This window comes from Lepeophtheirus salmonis, chromosome 10 (genome assembly GCF_016086655.4).
Source record: "Lepeophtheirus salmonis chromosome 10, UVic_Lsal_1.4, whole genome shotgun sequence".
NCBI classification, from domain to species: domain Eukaryota; kingdom Metazoa; phylum Arthropoda; class Copepoda; order Siphonostomatoida; family Caligidae; genus Lepeophtheirus; species Lepeophtheirus salmonis.
The window spans coordinates 1,361,597-1,387,017 of NC_052140.2; the positions used below are offsets into that span (position 1 = coordinate 1,361,597).

At 34.0% G+C, this 25,421-nt stretch overlaps 7 protein-coding genes across 9 annotated transcripts; 4 read left to right on the plus strand and 3 right to left on the minus strand.

Annotated features, from left to right (window-relative positions):
• Positions 1 to 745: 745 nt before the first annotated feature.
• On the plus strand, positions 746 to 5,089 carry LOC121125507 (epoxide hydrolase 4). 3 transcript variants are annotated; one of them, XM_040720705.2, is made up of 6 exons: positions 752 to 912; positions 988 to 1,500; positions 1,559 to 1,689; positions 1,752 to 1,885; positions 3,543 to 3,714; positions 4,878 to 5,089. In XM_040720705.2, the coding sequence occupies exons 1-6, from the start codon at positions 845 to 847 to the stop codon at positions 5,033 to 5,035; spliced, it is 1,176 nt and encodes a 391-aa protein (XP_040576639.1). In that variant the 5' UTR covers positions 752 to 844; the 3' UTR covers positions 5,036 to 5,089. The 3 variants fall into 3 exon arrangements, with proteins under 3 accessions (XP_040576640.1, XP_040576638.1, XP_040576639.1); XM_040720704.2 differs by having other exon boundaries at positions 749 to 1,500; XM_040720706.2 differs by lacking the exon at positions 3,543 to 3,714 and having other exon boundaries at positions 746 to 1,500.
• Positions 5,045 to 6,555, minus strand: LOC121125506 (uncharacterized). Its single transcript, XM_040720703.2, has one exon. The coding sequence runs from the start codon at positions 6,553 to 6,555 to the stop codon at positions 5,260 to 5,262; it is 1,296 nt and encodes a 431-aa protein (XP_040576637.1). The 3' UTR covers positions 5,045 to 5,259.
• On the minus strand, positions 5,045 to 8,893 carry LOC121125505 (uncharacterized aarF domain-containing protein kinase 5). Its single transcript, XM_071891386.1, has 2 exons — positions 8,441 to 8,893; positions 5,045 to 8,223 (listed from the first exon to the last, which is right to left on the minus strand). The coding sequence occupies exons 1-2, from the start codon at positions 8,754 to 8,756 to the stop codon at positions 6,911 to 6,913; spliced, it is 1,629 nt and encodes a 542-aa protein (XP_071747487.1). The 5' UTR covers positions 8,757 to 8,893; the 3' UTR covers positions 5,045 to 6,910.
• On the plus strand, positions 8,822 to 11,173 carry Snr1 (SWI/SNF related, matrix associated, actin dependent regulator of chromatin, subfamily b, member 1). Its single transcript, XM_040720707.2, has one exon. The coding sequence runs from the start codon at positions 9,745 to 9,747 to the stop codon at positions 10,927 to 10,929; it is 1,185 nt and encodes a 394-aa protein (XP_040576641.1). The 5' UTR covers positions 8,822 to 9,744; the 3' UTR covers positions 10,930 to 11,173.
• On the minus strand, positions 11,135 to 11,969 carry Cbp20 (cap binding protein 20). The gene is given in 3 exon segments (XM_040720708.2): positions 11,135 to 11,375; positions 11,377 to 11,562; positions 11,631 to 11,969. Coding segments are annotated over 3 exon segments (486 nt in total). The 5' UTR covers positions 11,826 to 11,969; the 3' UTR covers positions 11,135 to 11,270.
• A 572-nt stretch (positions 11,970 to 12,541) lies between these two features.
• Positions 12,542 to 13,484, plus strand: mRpL17 (mitochondrial ribosomal protein L17). The gene is made up of 2 exons (XM_040720626.2): positions 12,542 to 13,054; positions 13,123 to 13,484. The coding sequence occupies exons 1-2, from the start codon at positions 12,694 to 12,696 to the stop codon at positions 13,332 to 13,334; spliced, it is 573 nt and encodes a 190-aa protein (XP_040576560.1). The 5' UTR covers positions 12,542 to 12,693; the 3' UTR covers positions 13,335 to 13,484.
• Positions 13,485 to 22,609: 9,125 nt separating this feature from the next.
• LOC121125181 (uncharacterized) lies at positions 22,610 to 25,384 on the plus strand. Its single transcript, XM_040720316.2, has 5 exons — positions 22,610 to 22,956; positions 23,985 to 24,130; positions 24,361 to 24,527; positions 24,899 to 25,079; positions 25,137 to 25,384. Exons 1-5 carry the CDS (start codon positions 22,939 to 22,941, stop codon positions 25,336 to 25,338), a joined length of 714 nt encoding a protein of 237 aa, XP_040576250.1. The 5' UTR covers positions 22,610 to 22,938; the 3' UTR covers positions 25,339 to 25,384.
• Positions 25,385 to 25,421: the final 37 nt, after the last annotated feature.

Here is a 25,421-nt window from a genome sequence, read left to right on the forward strand (position 1 = left end):
AATCAATCATAATATGAGGCAAGAGCAATGATTTCACTTTGTTATTATCCAGAAGAAGAGGCTGTGGTGAGGCAAATACTGAGAGAATTCGGGGAGGTACTCAAATGTCGGGTCGTAAGAAAGCACAACGAAATGAGATACGTTAGTGAGGAAAACTGTAAGGCTCAGAACAGTTGGAGGAATTTGGAATCAGAATGGAACCTATCACTAAAAATACCTATATTAAAATTTATGAAAATATATATTTTTTAATAATTTATATAAAATAAATTACACTCTCTTTGAATTAATCCCATTATTTAATAAATATACTTTTAACCCCTAAACGCGCATCACGCTCTACGGCCCAGGCCTCTAAAGCCATATTTTGAAATGAAATAACTAAATAGATGAAAATTTAAGGTAACAAAAATTGATAAAAATATTACAGCATTCAAAAGATACATTATTTTTAATTATCTTGAATACAGCTATAGGTTACTTTTTAAAGTCGATGTTAACGGGAGTGTGGCATGGAGCACTTGGCCCCAAGTCCCCCATAAAAACGGCTTTTGTGACTTATTATAATATATAAAAAAATTATCATAGTTAAAGTCCCCTATGAGAAATACTTCAAAATAAAGTTTTTAATTATTTTTGGAAAACAGTACATCAACACTAAAATTAAATAACATATTTAACCTTTTTAATGATTAATACTCGAGTCATGAAAAACAAAAGATAATCTTTATCTTGAAACACATTATTCTTGTAAAGAAGAATAATCTGTGAAATAGTTTTCTTTTTTATAGCAGAGCTTTTATTAATTATTACCTTTTTTTGTGTCTGAAATTATTGCAGAATTATGAGTTCGTTACTGGCTCGTCTGGTGTTTAGGATACTACACTTCGTTGACAATATATGGGCTCAAATGTCAGTATGGCTTTATAGTTTCCTTTTCTTATTCATTAAGTTTGCGGAGTTTTACGCTCCTAAAATTCTTTTAAGTGGATTTACCTTTCTTGGAGACAATAAGGAACTGAGAAACATGCATCCCCCACATGCGCTTTATGAGGATCCATCGTTAGGAAAACATCGATATTTAAAAGCTGGAGGGAATAAATATCATTATATAGAATCTGGATCATCAAAGAATGCACTCCTTCTTTGCCTTCATGACTTTGGAGACTTTTGGTATGGATTTAGGCATCAATTAGCAGAGCTAAAGTCGAACGTTTGGGTGGTTGTCCCTGATTTAAAAGGCTTTGGGGATTCAGATAAACCGTCGCAAGTTAATGAATATAGGATGGAAGTAATAGTGATGGAAATTTTACAACTCATCTTAGGATTAAAAAAAGAAAAATGCTATATTTTAGCTAATGGGCTTGGATCTTATATCGCCTGGCATTTTGTATCAGCATTCCCTAATATGATAGAAGGTTTTATATCAATTGATGGCCCACATCCAAAAGCGCTATGTTCAAACATTAGTCGTTCTTGGAGCTACCTTAAAAAATATAGGTTGGTATTTTATTCAATTTCCTTCGTTTTTTAGTAATGATTATCAATCAGGATTTAGGTGGCTCTACATGTATCAACTTCCTTACGTGCCCGAGTTTGAATTAACGCTAATGGGGAATACACAATACAACGAAGATGATCGCTCTTCCAAGGATATTGAAGCCTATGATTTTACATTTTCTCGCCAAAGTAATCGTGTACTTTTGTATAAAGTTATTCAATGCAAAGAGTTAATACATTATTATCCGTAGGTGATTGGATTGGGGGTTTGAACTATTATCGAAATTTTCCTCTTCACTTATGTCATCTTCGCTACAATGAAGAAAGAAAATCCACTCCTCTACCCATCAAAGTTATGTTCATCGCTGGAGACGATAGAAATAAAGTTAGTTTCTATAATGTACATTAGACTGGTTTTTTTTTTTTTTTTTTTTTTCAAATGCAAGGGGGAGATAGTCCAAAAATGATTATTTTCATAAAAAATGAGAAAATAGAAAAGTTTGAACCATATTGATTCATGTTTAGAGGTTATGACGGGCCTTTTTAGGAAAAAAAGTAGAATTTTTACGTTCAAAATAATCAATATTAGGCAAAATAGAGTATTTTATGAAAAATAACTATTTTAGATAAATAAACAACCTTTCAAAAGTTGTATAACATTTTTGCTTTAAAATGATTATTTTTCATAAAAAAGTTATGAGTACAGTATTTTTCTACGGCGTATAGAACGCACTTTTTTGCCCTTAATATATAACTGATGTCTAAACTTTTTTGGAAAAGCGTTCTTCAAAGTGCAATGCTAAAAATAGTGACATGGATAGTAGTGTTATTCTTACCATCATACGAGTAGCAGATATCATTGGATAAATGCAAAAGTGATGTAACTATCAAGGCCATATTATTTTCTTATTTTATAGTTTTCTCTGACCTTATAAGGAATACGAGACATGTCTTTAAAGATATAATTTTATGATCGATAATTTTTTAGGGTGATTCTAGCAACACCAAGTGACTTAGCTACCAGGTTCTAAAAAATCTACTTGGCAAAATTAACGAAAGTGACAGATAAGTCAATTTTGCACCAGCTTTATATTCGTTAAAGGTTTTTCTCCAGAAATAATTAGCATTTTGAGTTTTTGTGTCAGGGAAATTATTCATTGACTGTGGAGGAAAAAAATCCACGAAAATCGATTCTATATACATAAAACACTCTTTTAACTAGCATATCTCAGATTGATAAAATTGTTTTTTACGTCACTTTTGCTTTATTCCCACGATATTATATTTATTAATGCAGGGCCGTCCGCAGGGGGTGGGCTGGAGGGACTCTAGTCTCCCAACCAAATTAAGGAACTTTTGCTACAAAATTTAATATTTGAATTTTTTTTTTAATTTAATTTTTCCAATTTTTTCTAAAAAAAATTTTTTCTTTTTAAATATGTGGATTTATGAAATTTTTTGAGAATAACGATAGATTTTTGAAGTTTTAACCAAAAAATTAATATTTTAAATTTTTTTTCCAAAAAATTCTAAAAACCAAGCTCTCCCCCACCCCCAAAAAAAAAGAAAGTATATAATCCTGCGAATACCCCTGTGATGATTTAAAGTCAAGAAGGGATTATAGGTGTTTTTAGCAGTATCTTTGATTTACTTGGGCGATACTCCAACATGAAGAATATAATTTAGTCATCCCAGAGTAATGATGGATCTTAAATGGATAATATTTGGGAGATATTCAATTATGATATGTACTTTTTCCCTTTTGATTAACGCTAAATAATTTTTTTAAAGATCTTATGAGTTATGTGATATACATTAAGGTCAACAAAAACCCTTTGATAATGAAACGAGGAACATAAGCCCTCCGAAAAGCTTCGGTTAGGTTTTCCGATGACCTAGAGCATTATTATTCATAAATAATTTACTCCAATCCTATATTCGTAATTCTACGTATCACAATTGCCTACTGTAAATTCTTCCTTTAATTTTCATTTGCAACTCGCACACAGCATATATTGTTTATCCTATTTTGTCATTCACAGGTGGACTTCGAATTAATATGCAGGTCATCAGAGTTTGTTGATAAATTTACTGTTCAAATTGTGGAGAACTCGGGTCAAAAACCTCACCAGACGCATTCAAAAAGAGTTAATGCCTACATTAAGCAATTCCTGGATATTAGCAATGATAACCTGAGCAATGATTATAATATAGGTATTGACATAGACTCTTAACCAGGAATATTCAATTACAATTGGAGCTGGTCTCATTTCTAAACCAAAGCCTTAAACTGGGCCAGAAATATATTAATAAACATTCACAATTGGGATATAATTACAGTTGGATCATTCCACATCACATATCCCACAGGTTTTAGCCTCAACAACTCATAATTTCATGAAATTTAGAATACTTAAATGTATATTTTTACTTCGAAACTCCTAATCTCATTTTTCTTTGATAATAATCAGAGGATTGATTCACTAGTTATGTTTGATATAGTCCTATATTTGAACAATTTTAGGGGGGGCATGTGGTGTACACAGGGTCGGTCTCACGGGGGTGATATCCTCATGGATTATTAGAGTTGGACAAAGTTAGATATAAGTCGCACAATTTCAAAAAAATTCTCGTACCGGCCATAGGTGTACACAAAATTTCGAATAACTTTATTTTCTGAACCTGTGGTTCAATTTCATCAAAGTAGTTAGAAAAAGTAAAAATATGTAAAAACAAGTCTTATCCCGAAGTTGTTCTTATATTAACTCGTTTTGGAGCCACGATCTTATATTATAATTTATGACCTTTGACCTCGGGATCAAATTTTATCTTTGTCAAATAAGATTCTTTTTTTTGGGGGGACTGAATACAATCTACATTATTTTATGTATTGTATGGAGAGAATACATAATTTAATTTTGGCGATATTCTGAATTGAATTAGAAAGGAAAAACAGTCTATTATATAATTATAGACATTATATTATAAAAAAGGTCGGTTTAAAATTTAAAAGTTGTGTAAATTCTCATTCAAATAAATCCAAAGACTCAATTTCTTGGGAACCAATCATCAGATTTAAAAAGTGAAAAAATAAGTTATATTTGGAGTTTGCTAGTAAAAATCTAAATGTAATTAAATCCGGACGTGGCCGGGTGAAAAATTGCCTTTTTGTGGGGATTTGATATGTAGTGAGCCAGTTATGAACCAATACTAACAAAACGAAATAAAGTATAGGGAGAAAGTATTTTGCACTGAACCCCAAGCTTGGGCATTCAAATGTTATTACCGGGCTGTAAATTGAATAGCCCTGTTCTTAACCTTAACATATATGTTATCATTTAATAAAATTGTTTCTATTATTTCTGTTTACCTAATAGAAAGTTCGAAGGAGCTTGAACTAAACTACGGAGCCCCAAGATTGTTAAATTCGATTTTCAATAAGATACTTGATCTAACGTTCCAAAAAGATGAACCAAAACCAACAAATGAACTATCACATTACAATGCACCACCATCCATTCCTTGTAAATTTTAGCTTATATCATTTTTTCAATATTGTAATATATGTTATTTAATTTGGTGTACATAACGATGATTGATGGGTCAAATTTGGGATTTTTGAAAGGGATTTTATATAAATATATTTAAACGGGTTAATAGTAATTTAAAATAATAAACTGAAAGGAAAACTAAATCTCAAGAATGGAAACAACTCCGGCCACACAATGGATCTTGTATGTTAATTGTGTAGACACAAATCTAGTTTTGTGGCATATGAACATATCTTTTGATAGTTTTAGTCATTTTATCAGGTCCATGTTTCTTTTTGTGATGAATCAAGGCACTGGAGTCTACACCTCTCCATTCGCAGTATTCGCACTGATACGGTTTCTCGCCCGTGTGAGCTCTTCTTATATGAACAATGAGTTTGTCTGAACGTGTGAAGGCGTCTCCGCAGGTCTCACACACATAAGGTCTTTCAAAAGTATGTTTCGATCGTCTATGATTGAGTAGCTTTTGTCGAGTGATAAAACGACTTCCACAATCATCACAAAGGAAATCTGCGACTCCTTCATGTTTGTTCATATGATATTTAAGACCCTTCTCGGAATTAAATTTGCGATCACAATGGAGACAGCAAAATGAATCACTACTGTCTGCATGTCTGAGTTTATGATAGTCAAGAATCGTCTGACTTTCAAATATTTTATCTGGACAATGTTCACATTTAAAGGCCCCTGGAGAGGTGGGTCTATAGCCTGTTTTGACAGGAGTTGTTGTTTTAATGGGAACTTTCTTTGGAGATGTCGTTTTCTTCCTTTTTTTCACAACAGGCTTTGTTTCCACAAGAGGAGGTGTAGGTAATTCCTGCTGCATGAGTTCATAATAATGTTCTTCTCTATGAGCCTCAAACTCCGCATACTCGTCGAAATGAAGCTCACAATCCGAGCATTGAACAACTGCATTATGATCGATAAGAATGTGGTTCTTGAGTTTAAGATCATCGTCCCAAGAAGAATTACAATGGATACATTTTTTAATTGCATTATTTGAGCGCCGGTGCGCAACTGTGTAAGTGGACTTGAGCAGGGTTTCAACAGGAGCATCATCCTCTGGTTCGGATACATCAGAGTCTTCAAATGACGTTCGGCGTAAAATAGCCTTGATCTCTTCAGGGAGAGCACGATGAAGTTTAAGAGTCTCGACTAAGGGACTGAGTTGAGGCTCAATAATCTCAGAGTGAGGAATGAGACCGTAGATCCTGTCAAATAAAAGACGTCCTTCGGAGATAGAAAAGTCAGGTAACTCCAGGATGGCTTCTTCAAAAGGACTCAGGATCTTCTTTAGATAATTGCTCACGGAGGCCAGAACGATACGATGTCCTCGGAGTTCTCCGTCGGAAAAGCGAATCGTCACATCAGCAAAGGACTCGTGACGGAAGAAATGGGATATCTCGTCCTTGATAAAGGATGAATCGCGGACTAAGTGTGTCTTGGAGGGTAGATCCGTAGATATAGGTGAGGAAGTCTCTGCTCCATGCAGCTCAACCTCCATATTTTGTAACTTTTAAGGACTAGATTGTTAATAATATGTATGATCGCTAATGACAAATATACTCCTCTCGATCTGATTCCATTGACATGGCTAAATCACACTCCGAGCTAGCGACATCTAGCAGGCTCAAATACATTTATTTTAATACTCTTCTGCACTGCTGCTTTTTTTTAGCTTCATTTTATGATGCATATCAATCATATAAATAATTAAGTGACGAAGACAAATGACAATAGCTACCTAGTATATTAATAGTAATTAATTATTCTAATCCAAAGAGTCAATCCATTCAATTATTTGTATTTATTATATTTATATAAAATAGATTTTCTGAATGAGTAACATTGATTATGATTTATAAAATAGGGTTATATCCCATATATAACCAAACCCCCAAACTCTTTTTTATAATCCACGTCCAAATACCGTCGACAAAAAGTCTATAATCAAAAACAAGTTGACTCCAAGTTCCCCTTACATAGTCAATTATTCCAGCATTAGGATGGACAAACATCCCTCTACTTGCAACTTTCGCAATGATACGATATCGTTCAACACCACTGTCATGATCTTTGATAATTGATCGAATTGTATTCAAGTTCCGGAAAATTAGCACTAGATTTTTAGGGATTTTTTGAAAAGTGTTGAGAACTCTTTCGTGAACCTCTCTGATTGCCTCATGCATTTTTTCTTTTTCCTCAGGTGGTAGGTCATTGAAATCCTTTCTGGAGAACTTTCCTTTGTTTTTTTCCATGAATTGAGTTAGAAAATCGTTTGGGTCATTCTTATCTTGTGGAGATATGTAATGTTGGGACAATGTCATACAAAAAAACCGATAGTCTCTTTCGTCTACTCCTAATTTAACACTATTCTTCTTCATTTCAGAGTGATTGCACTCCACTATGGCCTTCCATGCGGCACATAAAGGCATTCGTATATGATCAGGAACATGCTCATATAACCCATGGTCTAAAATGACAATTTCATGATTTGTCTTTTTTCCTTTTCTTACCAGTATATTTCCAGGATGAGGATCTGCGTGAACAAAACCGGATTTGCATATTTGCTCTGCAAACGTTTTAATCAAATCTGAGCCAAGGGACTTCAAGTCGAACCCCTGTTTTGTTAAGGCATCTCCATCACTTATTTTTATGCCATCTATATATTCCATAGTGAGTATTCTTTTGGAGCTATGACTCCATAAGATTTCAGGCACATAGACCCAGGGAAGGTGCTTCAAGTCTTTTGATGAACGCTCTGCATTTTTCCCTTCCTTCAAAAAGTCTAGTTCCGCAGTTAGATTCTCAACAATTTCAGAGAATAATTTTTGAAAAGGGCGTAATTGAGGATGGATAATTTCTGCAAGATAGAGTATACTTTTAATGGTAGGAATATCTGAATGAAATCTCCTTTGAAGATCCGGATACTGAACTTTGACAGCAACTTTTCGACCTTCAGTTGTTGTTGCTTTAAAAACTTGTGCCAAACTAGCAGCCGCCATTGGCTCAGACTCAAATGATGAGAAAAGGTCTTCTTTGCTTTTACCTAAATCCTCCTGCAAAACTAAGTCAACATCTCCTTGTCCACCTTTTAAGCATTGGTCTTGAAGGACTTTTAGGGGAGTTGTGAATGACTCAGGTAGGACGTGGTTCATGGTGGCAAGGCCCTATATTTTATTCATGAAATGCATATAGTTTTTGAATGATCATATATGGAAATCTATATAAATGCATAAGTCCAAAGCAGTAAATAATATTTTGTAAGTTTTTGGCAATATCTTTTTAATTGATATAAAAATGAATAAAATTTGGACGAAATATGCACTTAAATTTCCTATATATGAGAGTACGCATGGTATAAAGATATGTATTTATGAGTCTTCCCTGTCCAACTTTGACATATAGTCCTCCATTGGAAAGGCAGGTCTTAAGGATTTCATGAGCAGATTTGCCATCTGCGTCTACTAATTCAAATTTATAGTTTAATGCAACTAAAAGTCCTGTTTTTGCAGAGCGTAAAAACCTGAGGCCTCCGCCACCCATGACGATCTTAGGAAGTTCATAAAGAGCCTCGTGTAAGCATTCTTTTTGCCTCTCTTCGGCTATGAGTCCATACCATACTCCAGTGGTTCCTGTTAGGGCAAGAGTGGAGCCGAGAGTAAGAAATTTGAGGCCTTTGCGAACCAAAAGTAAAGGAGTCATGTCATTGACACTCCAGTCCTCAATTCACAGTATACACAAACAAAATAAATATACGTAACTTATGTAATTCCGTCTTTATTTAATATTTTTTAGGTATGTCAATGTTTACAAGAAACAAATATTATACTAAAGGAGTACTTTATTCGATATGAAGGATTCTACTTTCTAGTAATAGGTCTTCGGAAGAATTATCACGCTCTGACACACGGAGAAATCGAGGCTATTTGGATAGTGAAGCCTGCATCATTGGCTTAGAGAGTGCCTTGTACATTTACAATATTATGTAATGTATATGTATGTAAAAGGTAAGTATTGAGCTTGAGTCCGTTGGTCGGGGCGGGGATTAGGGGTGGATAGGAAAAAGAGAAGTTCAGTTACATAGCTGATAAAGAAATTTATAGAGGTGACAAGATATGGGCAAAACTATTCCATTGCCTTCAGCAGTTAACTTTGGTATGCTCAAGGGATAGTATTTTGCCGAAACAGCCATCAATTTAATTAATATGGGGATTTTTTTACCTCCAGATTTTAACGTAACATAATAAATATCTTCTGTAGACCAAACAATACAGCAACGTTAAACTTCTCAAAATTTGAATATTTATTATCTGCCTGTTTACTAAAGCCAACCGACCTAGTAAAACTCCTTGTCATCAAGCTCAATACATTTTTAAATTATATGGCATTCTAAGTTATTCCCTATATATTATTCAGCTATTTTTTCTTCGTTCTCTAGCTTTAGCTTTATTCGCTTCCTTCGCTTCCTTCGCTTCATTTTTTATTCTTTCTTTTTGATGGAATGTTTGTGATTCTTTCTCTAGCTAGGTTGAAATAATAAAAACACAAAATAAACTCGGCAAAGTGAAGCAGCTAAAAAGTAAAAAAACAATATTTATATTACATCTAAATAACACAAAGCGAGCAGCTTTCTGGTCGGAGTTGTATTGACTTTTGTTTCTCCGAAGTGTCCTGGAGCGAGAGAATAGCAATGTTGAAGACGTATGGAGAGAAGCCCCTTGTGTTTTCCTTTACGGAATCGGATGAGGAGTACATGATCGGGTCTGAGGTGGGGAATTACCTACGGCTCTTTCGAGGTGCACTCTATAAGCGCTATCCTGGACTCACTCGGAGGAATCTCACCAATGAGGAGAGGAAGCGTTTGATCGAGATGGGACACTCCCAGCACGTGGCGGCATCTTCCATCTCACTCCTCAACGCCAAGGAAGTGGAGGATCTTTTACGGGGAAATGACGAACAATTCCGTGGATCATGGTCTGGAGGAGGAGGTGGCGCTCAAGGGGGAGGGGCTGGAGGGTCTGCACTGGATCGATCATCCGCATCAGGGGCTCATTTGAGTGGAGACTCTACTCCCAAAATGTCCAAGCCCTCTAAAGTGACGAATTACATCCCTTCCATGTCCAACTCCTCTCACCTCGACGCCGTTCCTCAAGCCACGCCCATCAATCGAAATAGGGTTCAGCACAAAAAGGTCCGCACCTTTCCTCTTTGCTTCGATGACACAGATCCCCCCACAGTGCACGACAATGCGACCTTGAATGACGTTCTTGTACCCATTCGTATTGATATGGATATTGAAGGACAAAAGTTGAGAGACACCCTCATGTGGAATAAAAATGAAATGCTCATTACACCTGAGCAGTTTGCTGAAATACTTTGCGATGATCTCGATCTCAACCCACTTCATTTCGTACCTGCAATAGCGGCAGCCATACATCAACAAATTGAAGCCTATCCCTCAGAGAACGTTGCTCTAGATTATTCCAACTCGGATCAACGCGTTATTATCAAACTTAATATTCATGTGGGGAACATTTCTCTTGTGGATCAGTTCGAGTGGGATTTGGCGGAAGAAAAGAATAGTCCCGAAGAGTTTGCTAAAAAGATATGCTCAGATCTCAGCTTAGGAGGGGAATTTGTTACGGCTATTGCATATTCCATTCGAGGGCAATTGGCTTGGCATAAGAAGACCTACGCATTTAGTGAGAATCATTTACCTACCATTGGTATAGCATTCAGAAATCAAAGTGAAGCAGACACTTGGAGTCCCTTTTTGGAAACTCTGACTGACGCAGAAATGGAAAAGAAAATAAGGGATCAAGATAGAAATACGCGAAGAATGCGTCGGTTGGCCGCGAGTACACCTGGTTGGTGATGCCTCCCTTATTATTTCATGTTCCTTGTTTTAAATATAAGTACATCAATGATGGGGTTTCCCCATTTTTATTCTGTACTTACATCATTTATGTTTAATATTTGAATCATTTCACCCACCCCTCCCCTTCCTCCAAGAACTCTCAAGATGTTTCCTCATCAGTATCAATGACAAAATATAGTAATTTTTTGTAATTCCATTTGAATTTCAGTGAAAAAAATGAAATATATATTGAAAGTAAAAAGTTTCACAATGCTTGACAATGAATCACATTTTGTTGAGTTAAATCGTAATGTATGTACAGTGGTGTTGGATGAAGCGTCTTTTATAATGGGGTCGATTTACGTTCCGAATTCGGGCACATCAAACTTTTGGCGTAATAGTTGGCCATAACCTCCTCGTCCCGTATCATAGTCTGTTCGGTACTCGTCCCGCACTTGTCCCCCCGCTTTTTCCCCTTCCGAATTGCCTCCCTTCTATAAATCCGGCGTCCCAATCCGTACGCACTACTCTGTCATCGAGGCGCGTCCCGTTGACGAACCTCATGGCATTTTCCGATTCCTCTCGACCGTAATACTCCACGAAGCAGAAGCCACAAGGAGTTCGCTTGAACTTGTCCAGCCCCATCACGATCTGAAATACACAAAAAGTAGATTGAATTAATTTAGTTGGGAAGGAAAAGAGAGAACTCTGTCCCTTACTCTTTTGATGTCTCCGCACTTTCCGAAGAGCTCGTAGAGTTGTCCTTCCGTGGTGAAGAAGGAGAGATTCCCCACATAGAGAGTCGTGCTAAGCTTCAAGAGCTTCTCTTGATCTCCACGAGAACCTTTAAAGTGTTGGTCACGATAGGAGCTCAGGGAGGCGGAGGAGGTGGAGGAAGGACTGTTGCTTATCATACCGCTGATTCCACTTCAGAAAGCGACGATCTCGTCTACCTACCTTGGATTCACAGTTTTCACTTCAGAGTTGCGTCTTAGCTTTTATTGTTATTGAATCCACCTCAGCTTCATCATCATGTTATTTATTGACTAGCCAATGCTATGCCGATGCGCCACCAAGCTGCAGAGCTTTGCACAAAAGCTCAGGGTGCAACGCTACCAATATAACCCGTTCGAACTCTTAGCTTCATATACATTATATAGGGAAGACCGAGGAAGATAGTTGATACTTCATATCATCCATAAATACTTTTCCCTCAATTCATCAGATATGAGCGTTTTCATGTTTCATTTCATTAAAATTGTGTAAAGAAGGAGATAGTTATCCCTTATATGCCCTCAAAGAAAGGGTTTTGATCAACACAAATTATATACATTGAAAAATAACATAACTTACATTAAAATTAGTAAGAGTTTGCACAAAATTATTCATGATTTAACTTCGATATTACAAAATAATGATCTAATTGGTTTTCCTATGGAAAAAAAAAAAAAAAAAACACTACGGTTTCCATAATATCTGATGTAAAAAGTTCAGAACTTATTTGAGATTTCTACACCAGAAGGATATCAAATTAGACATTCTTAATTGTGTTAATTTCATGTTTCTTTCCCAGTCTCAAGAAATGAGCCTTGTATGAAATGAGCACGGTCTCCCCTAGAGATATATATTTAGTTGACTGTTTTATTATTAAATGTCAGCTCCGGTCTCACATTTATTAATTAATTTTTAATCTATGTTCCAAAATTGAAATTGCAGAAATAATTTGCTCAAATTTGGTGTTTCCTGGATTGTCAATCATCCCTCTCTAAAGGAGACCCCATCATGAATCAAGCTGAAGTTGGACGACTCGTCCGCACATTGGGCGTCAAACTCATTGCACCTAAACGGATCAAAAACCCTCTTGGCTATCGTGGAACCCTGGATAAAGTTCGCGAATCTGTCACGGATCTGATTGTGGATGAGCGAATACATTTGAGGACACCTCGTGCTCAACTCACACGACTTTATGCTGAGCGCCTGATATCTGAGGCGATTATGAATGGGGATTGCCATAAGGAAACAATGCGGATTGCGTCTTGGTGGCTTGAGTCCCATCCATCAGCTGTTCACAAATTATTTCAAGTCCTTGTTCCTCGGTTTGGAGACTCTGAAAAGGTCGAGTCCTTTACGAGGATATTTAAAGGTACATAGAATATCCCATCATCGACTCTCATAATAATTTCTAATTATGTATTTTCCATCATTTTTCAGCACCTATGAGAGAAGAGTACAATCCTAATAAAAAATACAGCGGTGCTCACATCTTTGGACACTCAGTAGTGGAACTAAAAAAGAATCCATTTCCTCCTTTGGCATATAGCAATTCTAGACCCAATAAAAAACATATTCATAATGTCCTTTTATCCGAAGCCAAAAAAGAATACTTTAAAGACTCAAAAGTCAAAAACACAGATGATGACTAAAAGACTTTTGTGTACTGTGTATGCTTAACAAAAATATAATAATAATATCGTCCTACAGTTAAAAAAATCATTGTTCACTCTTTGAATTGAAATGATTAATTATATATCAACTCAAATCCGTGGCATAATTAATATAATACCTTCATGTTCTTTTATGGATCTTTATTTTTTTGCAACGTTGTTTATTTTTTGCTCAATGTTCACACATCATTCTTTTTAATCAGGGTCTTGAATGATAATTATTACTGTACAAAATAACAAAGTATTAAAAATGAGCAAAGTCATCTAGAATTGATGAATTATTTGTGAGAGTGATTGACTTGAATTTCTTATCTTATGTATTTCCAAAGAGTAGTTACTAGGTTCTACATTTTTATGTGATTAAATATTGGTTGATCATCTGTGAAATATGTTGAAAAGCTATCCATGTACATAGTAATGCGTGAAATGCTCAATAATTATTGATGGATCTTTAGTTTTATTCTACAATTACAGTCATGTTCAAATGTTTTGCCACCCGTGACGGAGGAACAGGGAATGTCTAATCGAAAGAAAATCTGAAATGACTGCTATTTTTTCAAGTGCCTATACTTTTGTTAATCTGTAGCGTATGCGTGCTAAAATTTCTTTCATATATTAATATCTTAGAATCATTCATATTTCGTAGGTCAAGCTTTTGTGTATTGAATGATTGATAAATGATATTGAAGAACTCTATCAATGGACAGATAACAATTATAATATGTAATTAAGAAAAATAAAGACTTTATAATGGAAGTTCTAGTCCAGTGGTTCCCAAACGTGGTGCATTGTTATAAGAGAATATAATAATAAATAAAACATTTGGTTTAGCATATTTAATATGCTATAGAGTTCCACAGTGATGAGAAGGTTGGGAATTAATGTTCCAGACCAGTGTTTAGGGAACAGGTATAAATTAACCCAAATAGGGTAATTTATAAAATTTCGGGGGTAATGGGAGTGGATGGTTTACTTCCTAGTTTTGAATGAATTAAACATCCTGTCACTAGTTCTTAGTAAATTAACTTTACTACAAGTTATTTTGGATTAACGTTGAAAAAGTTAACCGACCCTTGTTCAAAACGAAGGGTATCTTTCATATATCTAGATGCATAAACATTAATATTAAGGAGAAATCAAGTCAATCATGGATGTGGATTACTTTCTATGATTCATCTATAATAACTGTTGGGATGTATTCGGTATTCAAGAAAAAAGAAACCGAAAATTAACGTAGTAACCCTGACAACTTCAAGAATGTTTGAAACTAGGAGAACAGCTAAGTTGTGAGGACGCTACATCAAATAAGCTATACGCAGCTTGATATCAAGAAAATAAACACAAGTACCACTCCGTATCAAGCAAGGATATAAGCAAGAATTACTCCGTTTTCGATCCTCAATTATACACTAAATCGCAAAGGTACTTTGACTTATATCTCCCCTAACAAATCCGGATTGTTACTCTCCGTCATTTATGAGTACATGTAGTGTGTACTTAGATGTTCTCTCCTCAATCATAAGAAGAGCTCAAAAACACTGTTCAGGTTGCCAACAACAGAAAAGTCGCATATTAAAAAATGCTTAAGATTTACATGTAACACCCCTTATCACCAGTGAAAAAAAAGTTTATTATAAACTCTTCTTGTTTATGTTTGAGTCTGAGTTTTACTAGGAAAAAACATAGAGAGAGATAGAAGACTGGGAATACTATTGAACACTACAGTAAGTCTTTTCGAGAGAGTTAAATGCTTACTATGTAAGTCAATATTCATTCTGGCATTTAAAACTCATCTGTTAAACGAAGGAAGTGATGACATTTGTAAAATTTTGTCCCAACTTTTCCTTTATTTTATATTCTTTCGACGGTTAATTAATTATTATTCCATTTTTCAAGAGAAATAACAGAGAGCCATATCTATTTTACTTGAATATTTGTAGAGGTATTTTAGTAACTCATGGATTGGATACTCCTGTATCCCTAAAGAACTCGCTGATATTATATCAGGCAAGCGTCGACATCCACACAAATGGTGGAAATGGACGATATCCCTAAGCAAATCTATGCAATATGATCCAAGGAGGGGCTCTCCAAATTCTAGGAGAGATTCCAGATATTCTCTTCCTCAAAAATTTAGGAAAATTGATAACAGCTTTAGAAAATATATAAAACACTCTTCAGGTTACCAACAACAACAAAAATACTCACACGCTAAAAAATGCTTCGGACTTACAACTGTATATATGAAGTACTAACAATTTTATTGTCATCTTTAGGGTAATATTTGAAGTAGCATTTCCAAAAGGTTGTCTTGGTCACTCAACGATTTCATACCATTCCAAATATGTACGTATGTTAGAGTCAAAAAGTTGTTTGCTTAATAAAAAATTCAAATAATGGTGATCTTCGGAAGAGAGATCCTGACATTTAAAAAAAAATATATACCTTAATTTATAGAAACTTCATAAAAGATATTATTATACATAATATTTTCTAATATTAGACTACTTTTAGGGATTATAGATAATGTATTTTGAACATGAATATCGTTTATATCATTGTAAGTGTTTCTCTGTTACACTCGTAGGTGGATATTTCAATGGTGCAGTGTCGTAAGGTAAGAGAAGGGATGCAATACTAGGGGACCCTATGTCCAAGGGGCTCCGAACTATCAAACGTTGAATAATTCTATTTTTTATTTCTTAGGATTCTCTGTAACACCCAGAACTGATTTTAGAAAAGGGAATTGGTAGAGTTGTAGAAAATATGACCGGCCGGTATGCTAAAAAAGAAAGAAACCGAGAATTTATAAACATGGTAATCTTGATAGTTGAAAGAATGTTAAGGAAAATGACAGCTTAGCTCTCATGACGTTACATTAGCCAAGGTGTGAGCATCTAGAAGAAGAAGGAAATATAGACAAATTCCTCATAGTATCACGCTAGAACATAGCCAGAAATTAATAGTTTGTCGATCCTCCATTATAATTTAATTTCAACGAGAACCAAGGTTGTACTCATATCGATCTTGCAGTTCAAGCGGTTTCGGTTCATGAACCACTAGAACCGACAAAGTCGAATTGGGACCGCAATATATTGGTTATTGGTCTCGCTTCTCGTGAGATTTTATGCCTATATAGAATACATTAAAAAAAAAATACAATATACATATATTATAAAAAAATAGATTAGCTATAATCAAAAAGTCAATTTTCTGAGTTTTTTTTTGTGTAATTGTAGCGTTTTCCTATGTTGTTTTTTTTTACGACGCCAGGATGATACAGCTGTATCTGAGTTCCTGGAAATGGAGGCCCAGGAATTTGGAAAATACTTACCGGATGAGAAACAGATGGCTTGTCGGATTTATCGATATAAATGTGCCTTTAGTCCCCTGTCTAGAATTACACGCGACGGTGCAAATAAAAGAGGGAAGGGGCGTGGTAGATTATGGACCCAGGTCCGCTACTAAGCTTGTCGGGGCCCTATAATATGATAACTATAATATTTTTTAATTCAAGGTTTCCCAAACTTAACTATACCAATGTCCCCTACACTAATAAATTATGAGCTGAGTCCCCCTTTATACGAAACGTGTACTATGTATGTGTAGACTGAAAGCAATTCTCAATCTCCCTGCATATCTCTTCTCCCCTCCCTAGGCTCCCCTTGCGGCCTACTTTGAAAATCATTGCCTTAAGCAACCTTAGTTTTGGGGGCCCCTGCTCGAACTGTGCACTCTGCGTATAAGGTAGCTGCGGCCCTGTTTGTATTTAATATAATTTCCTAGGGACCAATTTTCTAGTGACGAATTTTGTTTTAAGTGTCTGTTACCAAACTGAGCCTCTGTAAAAAGAACCAAGATCGAAGAACGGAATCATAATCGTTGAAATGAAAGAACCGAGACCGATAGGGCCGCTAAATCTGATGAACCGGGCACAATCTTGGTTAAGATCAACACTTAAAACTCTCCAACAAATCATCATTGTTCCTCTCCGTCCTTCATGAGCACATAATAGACACTTTATTCTCAAGAATGTAAGGATTATGATAACAGCTTTAGAAAATAAAATAAAAATCATTTAAAGTTAATCAATTAAAAAAGTATCTTAGTCGTCCAATGCCATATTTTTTAAAACTTGAGTTGTTGAACACTTTCTCTAGGCTTTTCCTACAAAAACACTGGATTTCTAAGAAAATACAAAATTCGAAATTAAATACAAATCTGAAGAAGAAAGGAAATTTATCTTTACCATTGCAACTTGTTCAATTTCTAGTATTATATGATAGGATATAATATGTTATATTTAAAGGTGTTCTCTTAAATTTTAATTAGTTGCATAGTTCTAATAAAACTTAACAAGAAACCTGCGACACCTGACTATAAGATACGATTTTCTTCTCCCCTTTTCTTAACTTTGTCACTCAATCTTTCTCAATGGTCTAGACTCGACAATCAAGACTACACTTAGATCCGGTTGCACCAACTCTACTTAGATTTCAATTACGAATTAAATACATCACTATAGTTAGTGTCAGCTGCACCAACTCGACTTAATGTAGTGACGTCTTCAGTTTCTATTTTAAATTTAAGTAAGTCGAGTTTGTGAAACCGGGCCTCTTGGTATATTAAATTTGAGCTTGTCTCAAATTTCAGTTGATTAAACCAAGTGACATTTATAGATCAATACCGATACAAGATCAAAAAATTTCATAGTGAAACCCCAAACGCTACGTGTAATATCTTCAAGAATTATATATTAGACCAAAAATGATCTCAAGCACAACATCACTAGTGCATATTGTTTATAAAATATCATGTTCATTTATTCTTCTCCTTGATAGGCCGATAATTTTTACAAAAATGATAGTTTTGTGTTCAAGACTATCAATTATCATACATGATAATTTGGGCAACGGAGAGAAAGACTTTGAGGACTTAAGACTGATACCTCCACCAGGATTACAGCAAAAGATGGTCACAGTAAGATGCCATTAAATTTTGAGAGGTCAAGATAAAAAGTACATCCGTACATATATCACAAAACGTTAATGAAAAATGCATAATCGACCATAGCTTTGTAACATATTGAGGTACAGAGCTCAAATTGGTGTCCTTATATAGGTTTAATAAAGATGCTTCATATAGCATCAAATCCAATTTACCATTATCGTTGATATTGATATGTGTGGGTATTTAGGTAATTTAATACCAGGTCCCTACAATAAATTTAAAACACAGTATAGGAGTGAAATGTATCAAATATAATGATAATTGGCAAACTTGAAAAAAAGATATTATACTATACATATGTTAATTCCGAAATGTTTTGTAGCCATATAAACTTTTCAAATCATTGATGTTGATAGTATTAAAACAGATTAGCTCGTGAATTCTGATGAATTTTCCAATCAAAATGTTGGAGAAGAGAAAATATATATTAAATAAATGGCCGTGTCTATTTTATAAGTACCGCTGAGGGCAGGCAACCTCTTAAACCAGGTTTCCTATTTTGTAACAATTCTATGTATATTGAAAACTTCAAATGGGAGTCGCTTAATGCGGTGACACGCTTAAAATAAGTGACTACTTGACCGGGTTTGATTGTGTTCATCAATCAAACACTTGTATGTAACATATGATATTTAAATAATATACTACTAGAAACCTGTAAGCAAAGGCTCAAGGGCACCCGCTACAAATGTGGTAGAAGAACTGATTAATTACTACAATGACATAGTATAAGATAATGAGACCATTTGTCAACCATTTGCAATACTTTTATGAAAAGAGCACCCACTTATTAAGTTAAAATAGTGGAATATTTACTTATACCTAAAAAAAGGTCTGTCTTAGGCTTGATATTGGAATATAATAACTTTCTTAGATAATGCAATTTATGAATTTTAAAGGGCTGTTTTTTAATATATGTATATGTTTGACAATTTGATTGTAATAAATACTTTTTTTTTCATAAAAACAAACAAATGGTTGACAAATGGCCTTTAAAGCTTAGGTTATGTCATTGTGGTAATTCTCCGTTCTTCTACACCATTTGTAGCGGGCGCGCTTTAGCCTTTGGTGACAGGTTTATAGTATTATATGCAATGATGTCAATCCGGAGTGTTTTTTAGCTAGGCCGTTAATTTGTAATTGGTAGTTTAAAGAAGGAATCTAAATAAATGTCATGGGCATTACTCTTTCTCTCCTCCAAAACATTCTTCAAATTGTCAGTGTTACCATGTTGATTTTTGGTTTCTTTTTTATTTTAAATGCCCATTTATTTTTGATTATATGTTTAAATTGACGGTTGATAATTGTCAATATATTTCGTAACTTTGGAAATCCGGCATCTATAATAATATTTATGATTTATGCGATTAAAGGAGATGGCGAAACGCTTTAATTTCATGAATTCATCCATTATTAATAAGATTTGCATATAATTATTATACTTTCGTTTTTGTTTCTTAAGTTAAAAAGTTACTAGTACATGAGTACTTTTGTTTTTACTCCTAACAAATCATAAAAAAATGTTGCTGAGGTTTGACCTAGAAAAACAAAAGTGAGTTAAGGTTTGTAAAAAAAATAAAAAATTGAATAAAAATTGCAATAGTACACAGTATAAAACCCTAATACTAATATTATAAAAATTTGACTGAAAAGAGTGCACGCGGTTTCTTTCAAAAACTAATCTTGGATTACTCACTACTACACTACCAAGGAAAATACTTTTTTTTAGCGTTAAAAGTAGTGTTGAATTCGAGTTTTAAAATATCGAGTTCGAGTAATTGAATATTGAGTAGAGTATAGTTTGAGTTTTTGTACATTGAAAAAAGAAGAAAAGATAACAATAAATATCATAAATCTGAGATTTTTTGACAAAAACCGCCGTCTTTTTGACAACATATATATTTCTTCATTGAATTGATAAATTCTAAGTTCAACAATGAACTAAGTCAGTTTGACTTCTACCTCATTAATATGCCAGTTAATTTGATAATTATTAATCAAATAACGTAGGTTATTTGAGAAAATTTGCATAATAGGAAATTCCAAGCGTTTGGATCAATACTGATAGTGATTACAAACTACCGTAAGTTCCTTGGGTCCAAACTAATTTATTTTTCCTTCCATGCAACTTTCCTGTCTTATGTTTAGGGCTGTAAATCGTAAGCATTTTCGGTATGTTGAGAAGAAAAACCCGGTAAATTAACGTGGGATTAACATATGGCATTATTGTAGTAAGACCATTGTTAATATCTGCTGTCTGATATATAATTTTTGGGTGGAGAAAATGAATGATTGCAATAGAGAAGTGAGACCTTTCAAATAGCATTAGTATAGGGAAAATATTGCAATCATATTTTAATTCATATATATTTATTTTATTTATGCATTTTTAAAACGATTTACACCAAAGATAGGCGAGAATTCTTCTTTTACAGGGAGATGTTTACAAACCCAAGGCTGACTAAATAATGAGCAAAAAAGAAGAAAGAGCAAAAGCATCAACTGTTTTTCTTTTTCTAATCAGTAGTTTTCTTCTTTACACAGATCCCCTCTTTAATTATATGTTATCTCTCCAATAATGAAGAATAATGGTAACAGTTTTCGAAAAAAAAAACACTGATCAGGTTGTCCACATAAAAAAAAAACTTGTACTATTGAAATCCCTTAGCCTTCGTGCGATGGATTGAACACATTGTGCCATATTTGGCCCACAGGCTCTAGTTTGGAGACTCTTGATCTACAATAGCATTTATGAAAGTAAAAAATATATATTTTTTAATGTAAAATTAACAAAGCAGAAAAAACAGGTGGCAATTTGACTAAAGAAAAAATCCCTGGCAAAATATAATAATGTAATTGATAAATGATAAGGAATTACTCAATAAAAATGTAACATAAACAACTGAATTCGAGAAGGACAAGTATCAGGCTACCCTCACCTCACTAAAATCTTGTTGTTAAATTAGTTTAAAAGACAACGTTTTTCGTTTATTTTTTTAAGTCACAATTCAGGAATTAAAAATATGCATTGATGTCAATTGTTTTTATCTGTCAAATTTTGCTTTTCTGAAAAAAAGGCATAAAAAACATTCTGTCGAAATCGTTAAAAATTTGTCAAAAAGACAAGTACCTAAGAAAAATCCTAGTAACGACTCTAACTAGAATATTTCTTTAGAGGTGATTTGGGCTTTTTTGACAAAACTTTTGACAATTTTGGCGGAAGTTTTTTTGAATTATCTTTTTTTTTGTATTGAGAGAAAAGACAAATTAAATAAAAAATTGACAGGAATGAGTATAGAGCATTTTCTCTAACGCCATAAATTGCATCATAATTGACGTAGACGCCATCTTGAGGGCTCAAAGTTGATATTTTTACTACATAAAAGGGAAATTTTTTCAATAAACCTTGATAAAACTCCCGTTAATTGCTTAATGATAAAAAAAAAGTGTCTTTGAATTTCTACTGAAAACCCCTAAAAATGCCTAGATTTGCACATTTTTTTTAATCAATTAGGGACATGAAAATTATGATAGTTTAACAAAAAAATCTTATTTCGTCCTTATCAATAGTTAATCTTTATCTACATCAAGGAAATAAGATTGTATAACGATGTAATAACATATTTTAAATATATTTTTGGGCCATATATACCTACATAATCAAACTAGACAATAAAGGGATACAATTTTGATAGACAGTCCTTTTATTTGTTGATCCCATTTTATCATCCAATGATTTATTATTTTCCTTAATATTAATGAAAAAGGGATTTTCATTGTTACATAACTTGACTGTTTAGGCCCCCAAAATAGAGGACATCAAATTTGTGACGTCACGTGAAAACGCCCAACTGTTAATTTCAAACTGTGACAACCACATTTCCTTTTTGGACAAAGACGTTGTCTTTTCGACAAGTTTGACATAAACCCCTCTTACCGTAGTCATAGGCCTGAAGATGAGATAATTAATTTATACTCGAATATTTTGAGTTTTGATTATAATTCGAGTGTAGTGTAGTTTATCAAATAATATACCGGGGGCGAGTATGTAATTTAAAAAAACAAAAAAACATGCTCAAGTAGAGTTTTTTTTTTTTAGTTCGAGTAATACTGGAGTCCAACACTAGTTAAAAGTAAAAATCCTCAAGAAATTCCCGACAGTTTCTCCACTGTGTTGGGTAAGAACTAAGAAGCGGGTCCAATTCTTATTTTTTCTTTAAAATATACTACATATATATGTATGTGAAAAAATTTCTACCTTGATAGTGAATTAAACGAATTCTAACAGGATAGGTACCGTTAGTTAGTTAGTTTTATATATCTCAACAACCATCAACAGTTTTCCCACTTCTCCCTTCATCTTTAAAACACAATATTCACTCTTCATCCTTAAAAAAAAACTATTTTATTTGGTGTGATGTTCTATACTATTTCTTAGTGTGCTATACAATTAATTATACTAAAGTTGAGTGAAGCGCATCACTCACTACTCCTTGATTAACAAATAATAAGAAGTAAAAACAAACATTCTTTGGATCCCTGTTGTAAAATACCTTCAACACGAGCGTCAAAAATGAAAATATCCTACCAGGTAACGATTAGAGTTCCTTTTTTATTTTATTTTTTAAGTTTGTAACTTGGGTAGTATTATTTTCAAAGAGAAAGTTGAGCTTGTATTACTTTTCAGCAAAAAATTTCCCTTAGATTTGATGTGTTATTATAATGAAATCAAATGGAAACACGGCGGCAGAGTCTCTCAGCCATTAGTCATTATTAGTAAATACTATTCATTTTTAGGTTAGAAGTCAGGATTGACTACTAAAATTCCTTCCTTCTTTTATTGCTCTAAAGGGAGACCCCCGGATAATTATTACCCATGAATTAATTCTAAAAATAATTTTTTTTTTAAATAGAGAAAACGACACTTTTTAACCAGTTTTAGTTGTACCAAATAGTAAAAGTATCAACATGTATACAGAGAGTAGGACTCGTTCTCGAATCGTATTTGATGATGAAGACTCAAGGCTTTTTACAAGTGACAAACATCCTTTACTTCAAATTACTAGTATAATTATCATTATTTAAGCCCCATAGTTGAATTTTGATATTAATCATGACTCAATCAAAGTTGAACACTCATTTGATTTTTACTTAAAATGTTCTTAAGTTGCAAAATAAGACAAATAAGACTAGCAACGTGAGTTTATCAAATGCTTGATAAGGTGTCAATACGTAAAAAATGATCGTCAACAGCTATGGTACATGCAGCTTGATGCTGTTTCTTGATGGCTTTCCCCATTGACCCTATTCTTTGATGATGCCTTGAATAGTTTCTCCTTTTGTGAGATAAAAACGTTCCGTTGCTATAACACTTATATGATTAATCTATTTCGGGCAGAATGTCTATGAATGTACGCCCACATACCTTTTTTAACCTACTTTGACGCAAGTCTTGACATAGATTTGTACTAAGGTAAAATGCACACAAATCAAAATTATCTGGTGGGTTTTAGTTGCATGTCCTTGAAATACTGATGGGCTGAAAACCCCCGGGAGTTCCTCCCCTTGACTCCTGTTTGTATACATGTATGTAAATTAATTTTTATTGATTCTTTCCAGACGTGTCTTATATCCATTATCTTTTGCATCGAGCTTCTAAAGGGATCCAGTGCAAACTGCCATGGTAAAAAATTGAAATATATATATGGGGATGCTCTGCGGGATGGAGAAAATTGTATGGGCCCTGATGGCTTTTCTTATCCTAGGTAAGATAATTTCCATAAATATCGTATATATTTGCTCGTAATTGTTTCATGGTTATCCAACTGTAGATCCGCCGAGATCAATAAACTCTTATTTTTTTTTCCTATTGAAATGAAGGCATGAATGATTAATCAGTTGTTTGGTTAATACTTAATGTTTTAATAAAAAGTACATTTTTTCTCTGCTAAAAAGTACACTTAATATAATAACATTACTTATGTCTCTATTTTAGCACTCAAATACGAAGATTTTTAAGAAAGAATGCACGTACAGGGAGAACCTTCTCCAATTTTGGACGATTTGTCCAAGATCCTTCTATTACACGGGATCAATTATTAGAGACTTATACTCGCTCTAAGAGTGGAGACTTTATGACGCTAAGTCGGACAAAAAGAAATGGTAATAACTATTTGATTAATATTTATGAAGAGTATTATTTCACTTGATTTGACTAGATTATTATTATGTTTTTTTTTGGTCTTCCATCATATTAAAAACTTTCTATTTTTAAGAATGGCACGAAATTACTGTATTAAAAAACAAACACATTTTACTTACCCCCCAAGAAACCAAGTTGTATGTGAAGTCAATAAAGAATCAATATGTAACTTCATTCATAATATATGTAGGTCATGGATTTAAATAAACTAATAAAATATATAATAGTCTAGTTACCTAACCACCAAGACCACAAAGGCCTACTTTCATAAAGTTTAATTGCATTCCTCCTCAGTAACATAATATCTATACTTTTTTAATTTTATTACCAGCAAATGAAACGAGCGAGTCAAAGAAAGAAGTTTGTGGAGCCTCCACTCCTCCAAGACTATGTAAATCTACTTTTAATACCACAGCCCCTATGTATGGAGTAAGTCTAACATCTGGAGAGGCTGTTACCATCGTTCAAAAATTCCCTGATCTTCTTCAACAAGTCGTGTACGAAACTTGCGAGTAAGAGCCAAATGTTACTAATTTTGCATTAAAATTACTTAATACCATTTTTTTCAGCTCTAAAGAATGTGATTTACTGCATGGGGAGTGCATTCAAACGTATATCCCATATCTATTCCTCGTGATCCCACTTGGTCCCGTTACATTGACAGGGCAAGACTATGTTTTAGTTGAGAGTGGCTGCACTTGCCGACCAAAATATGCAATGCCTGGTTCTGATCCTAATCCTACATCCGTTATTCCTAACTTTGGACAGTAAAATATAGAATGAATTATAATAATCAATTGATCAATTGGTATATTGATTACGGACTATTCTTTATGAAATAATTCATTATTTTA

Excerpts from the sequence above, each read along its gene's own strand:
- LOC121125507 (XM_040720704.2), top strand. The coding sequence starts at position 845 with ATGAGTTCGTTACTGGCTCGTCTGGTGTTTAGGATACTACACTTCGTT. Across the intron at positions 1,886-3,542 it reads CTGGAGACGATAGAAATAAA|GTGGACTTCGAATTAATATG; the intron begins GTTAGTTTCTAT and ends TGTCATTCACAG. Across the intron at positions 3,715-4,877 it reads GAGCAATGATTATAATATAG|AAAGTTCGAAGGAGCTTGAA; the intron begins GTATTGACATAG and ends TTTACCTAATAG.
- LOC121125506 (XM_040720703.2), bottom strand. The coding sequence starts at position 6,555 with ATGGAGGTTGAGCTGCATGGAGCAGAGACTTCCTCACCTATATCTACG.
- LOC121125505 (XM_071891386.1), bottom strand. The coding sequence starts at position 8,756 with ATGACTCCTTTACTTTTGGTTCGCAAAGGCCTCAAATTTCTTACTCTC. Across the intron at positions 8,224-8,440 it reads ACTATATGTCAAAGTTGGAC|AGGGCCTTGCCACCATGAAC; the intron begins AGGGAAGACTCA and ends TGAATAAAATAT.
- Snr1 (XM_040720707.2), top strand. The coding sequence starts at position 9,745 with ATGTTGAAGACGTATGGAGAGAAGCCCCTTGTGTTTTCCTTTACGGAA.
- mRpL17 (XM_040720626.2), top strand. The coding sequence starts at position 12,694 with ATGAATCAAGCTGAAGTTGGACGACTCGTCCGCACATTGGGCGTCAAA. Across the intron at positions 13,055-13,122 it reads CTTTACGAGGATATTTAAAG|CACCTATGAGAGAAGAGTAC; the intron begins GTACATAGAATA and ends ATCATTTTTCAG.
- LOC121125181 (XM_040720316.2), top strand. Across the intron at positions 24,131-24,360 it reads GATGGCTTTTCTTATCCTAG|CACTCAAATACGAAGATTTT; the intron begins GTAAGATAATTT and ends TCTCTATTTTAG. Across the intron at positions 25,080-25,136 it reads GTCGTGTACGAAACTTGCGA|CTCTAAAGAATGTGATTTAC; the intron begins GTAAGAGCCAAA and ends CATTTTTTTCAG.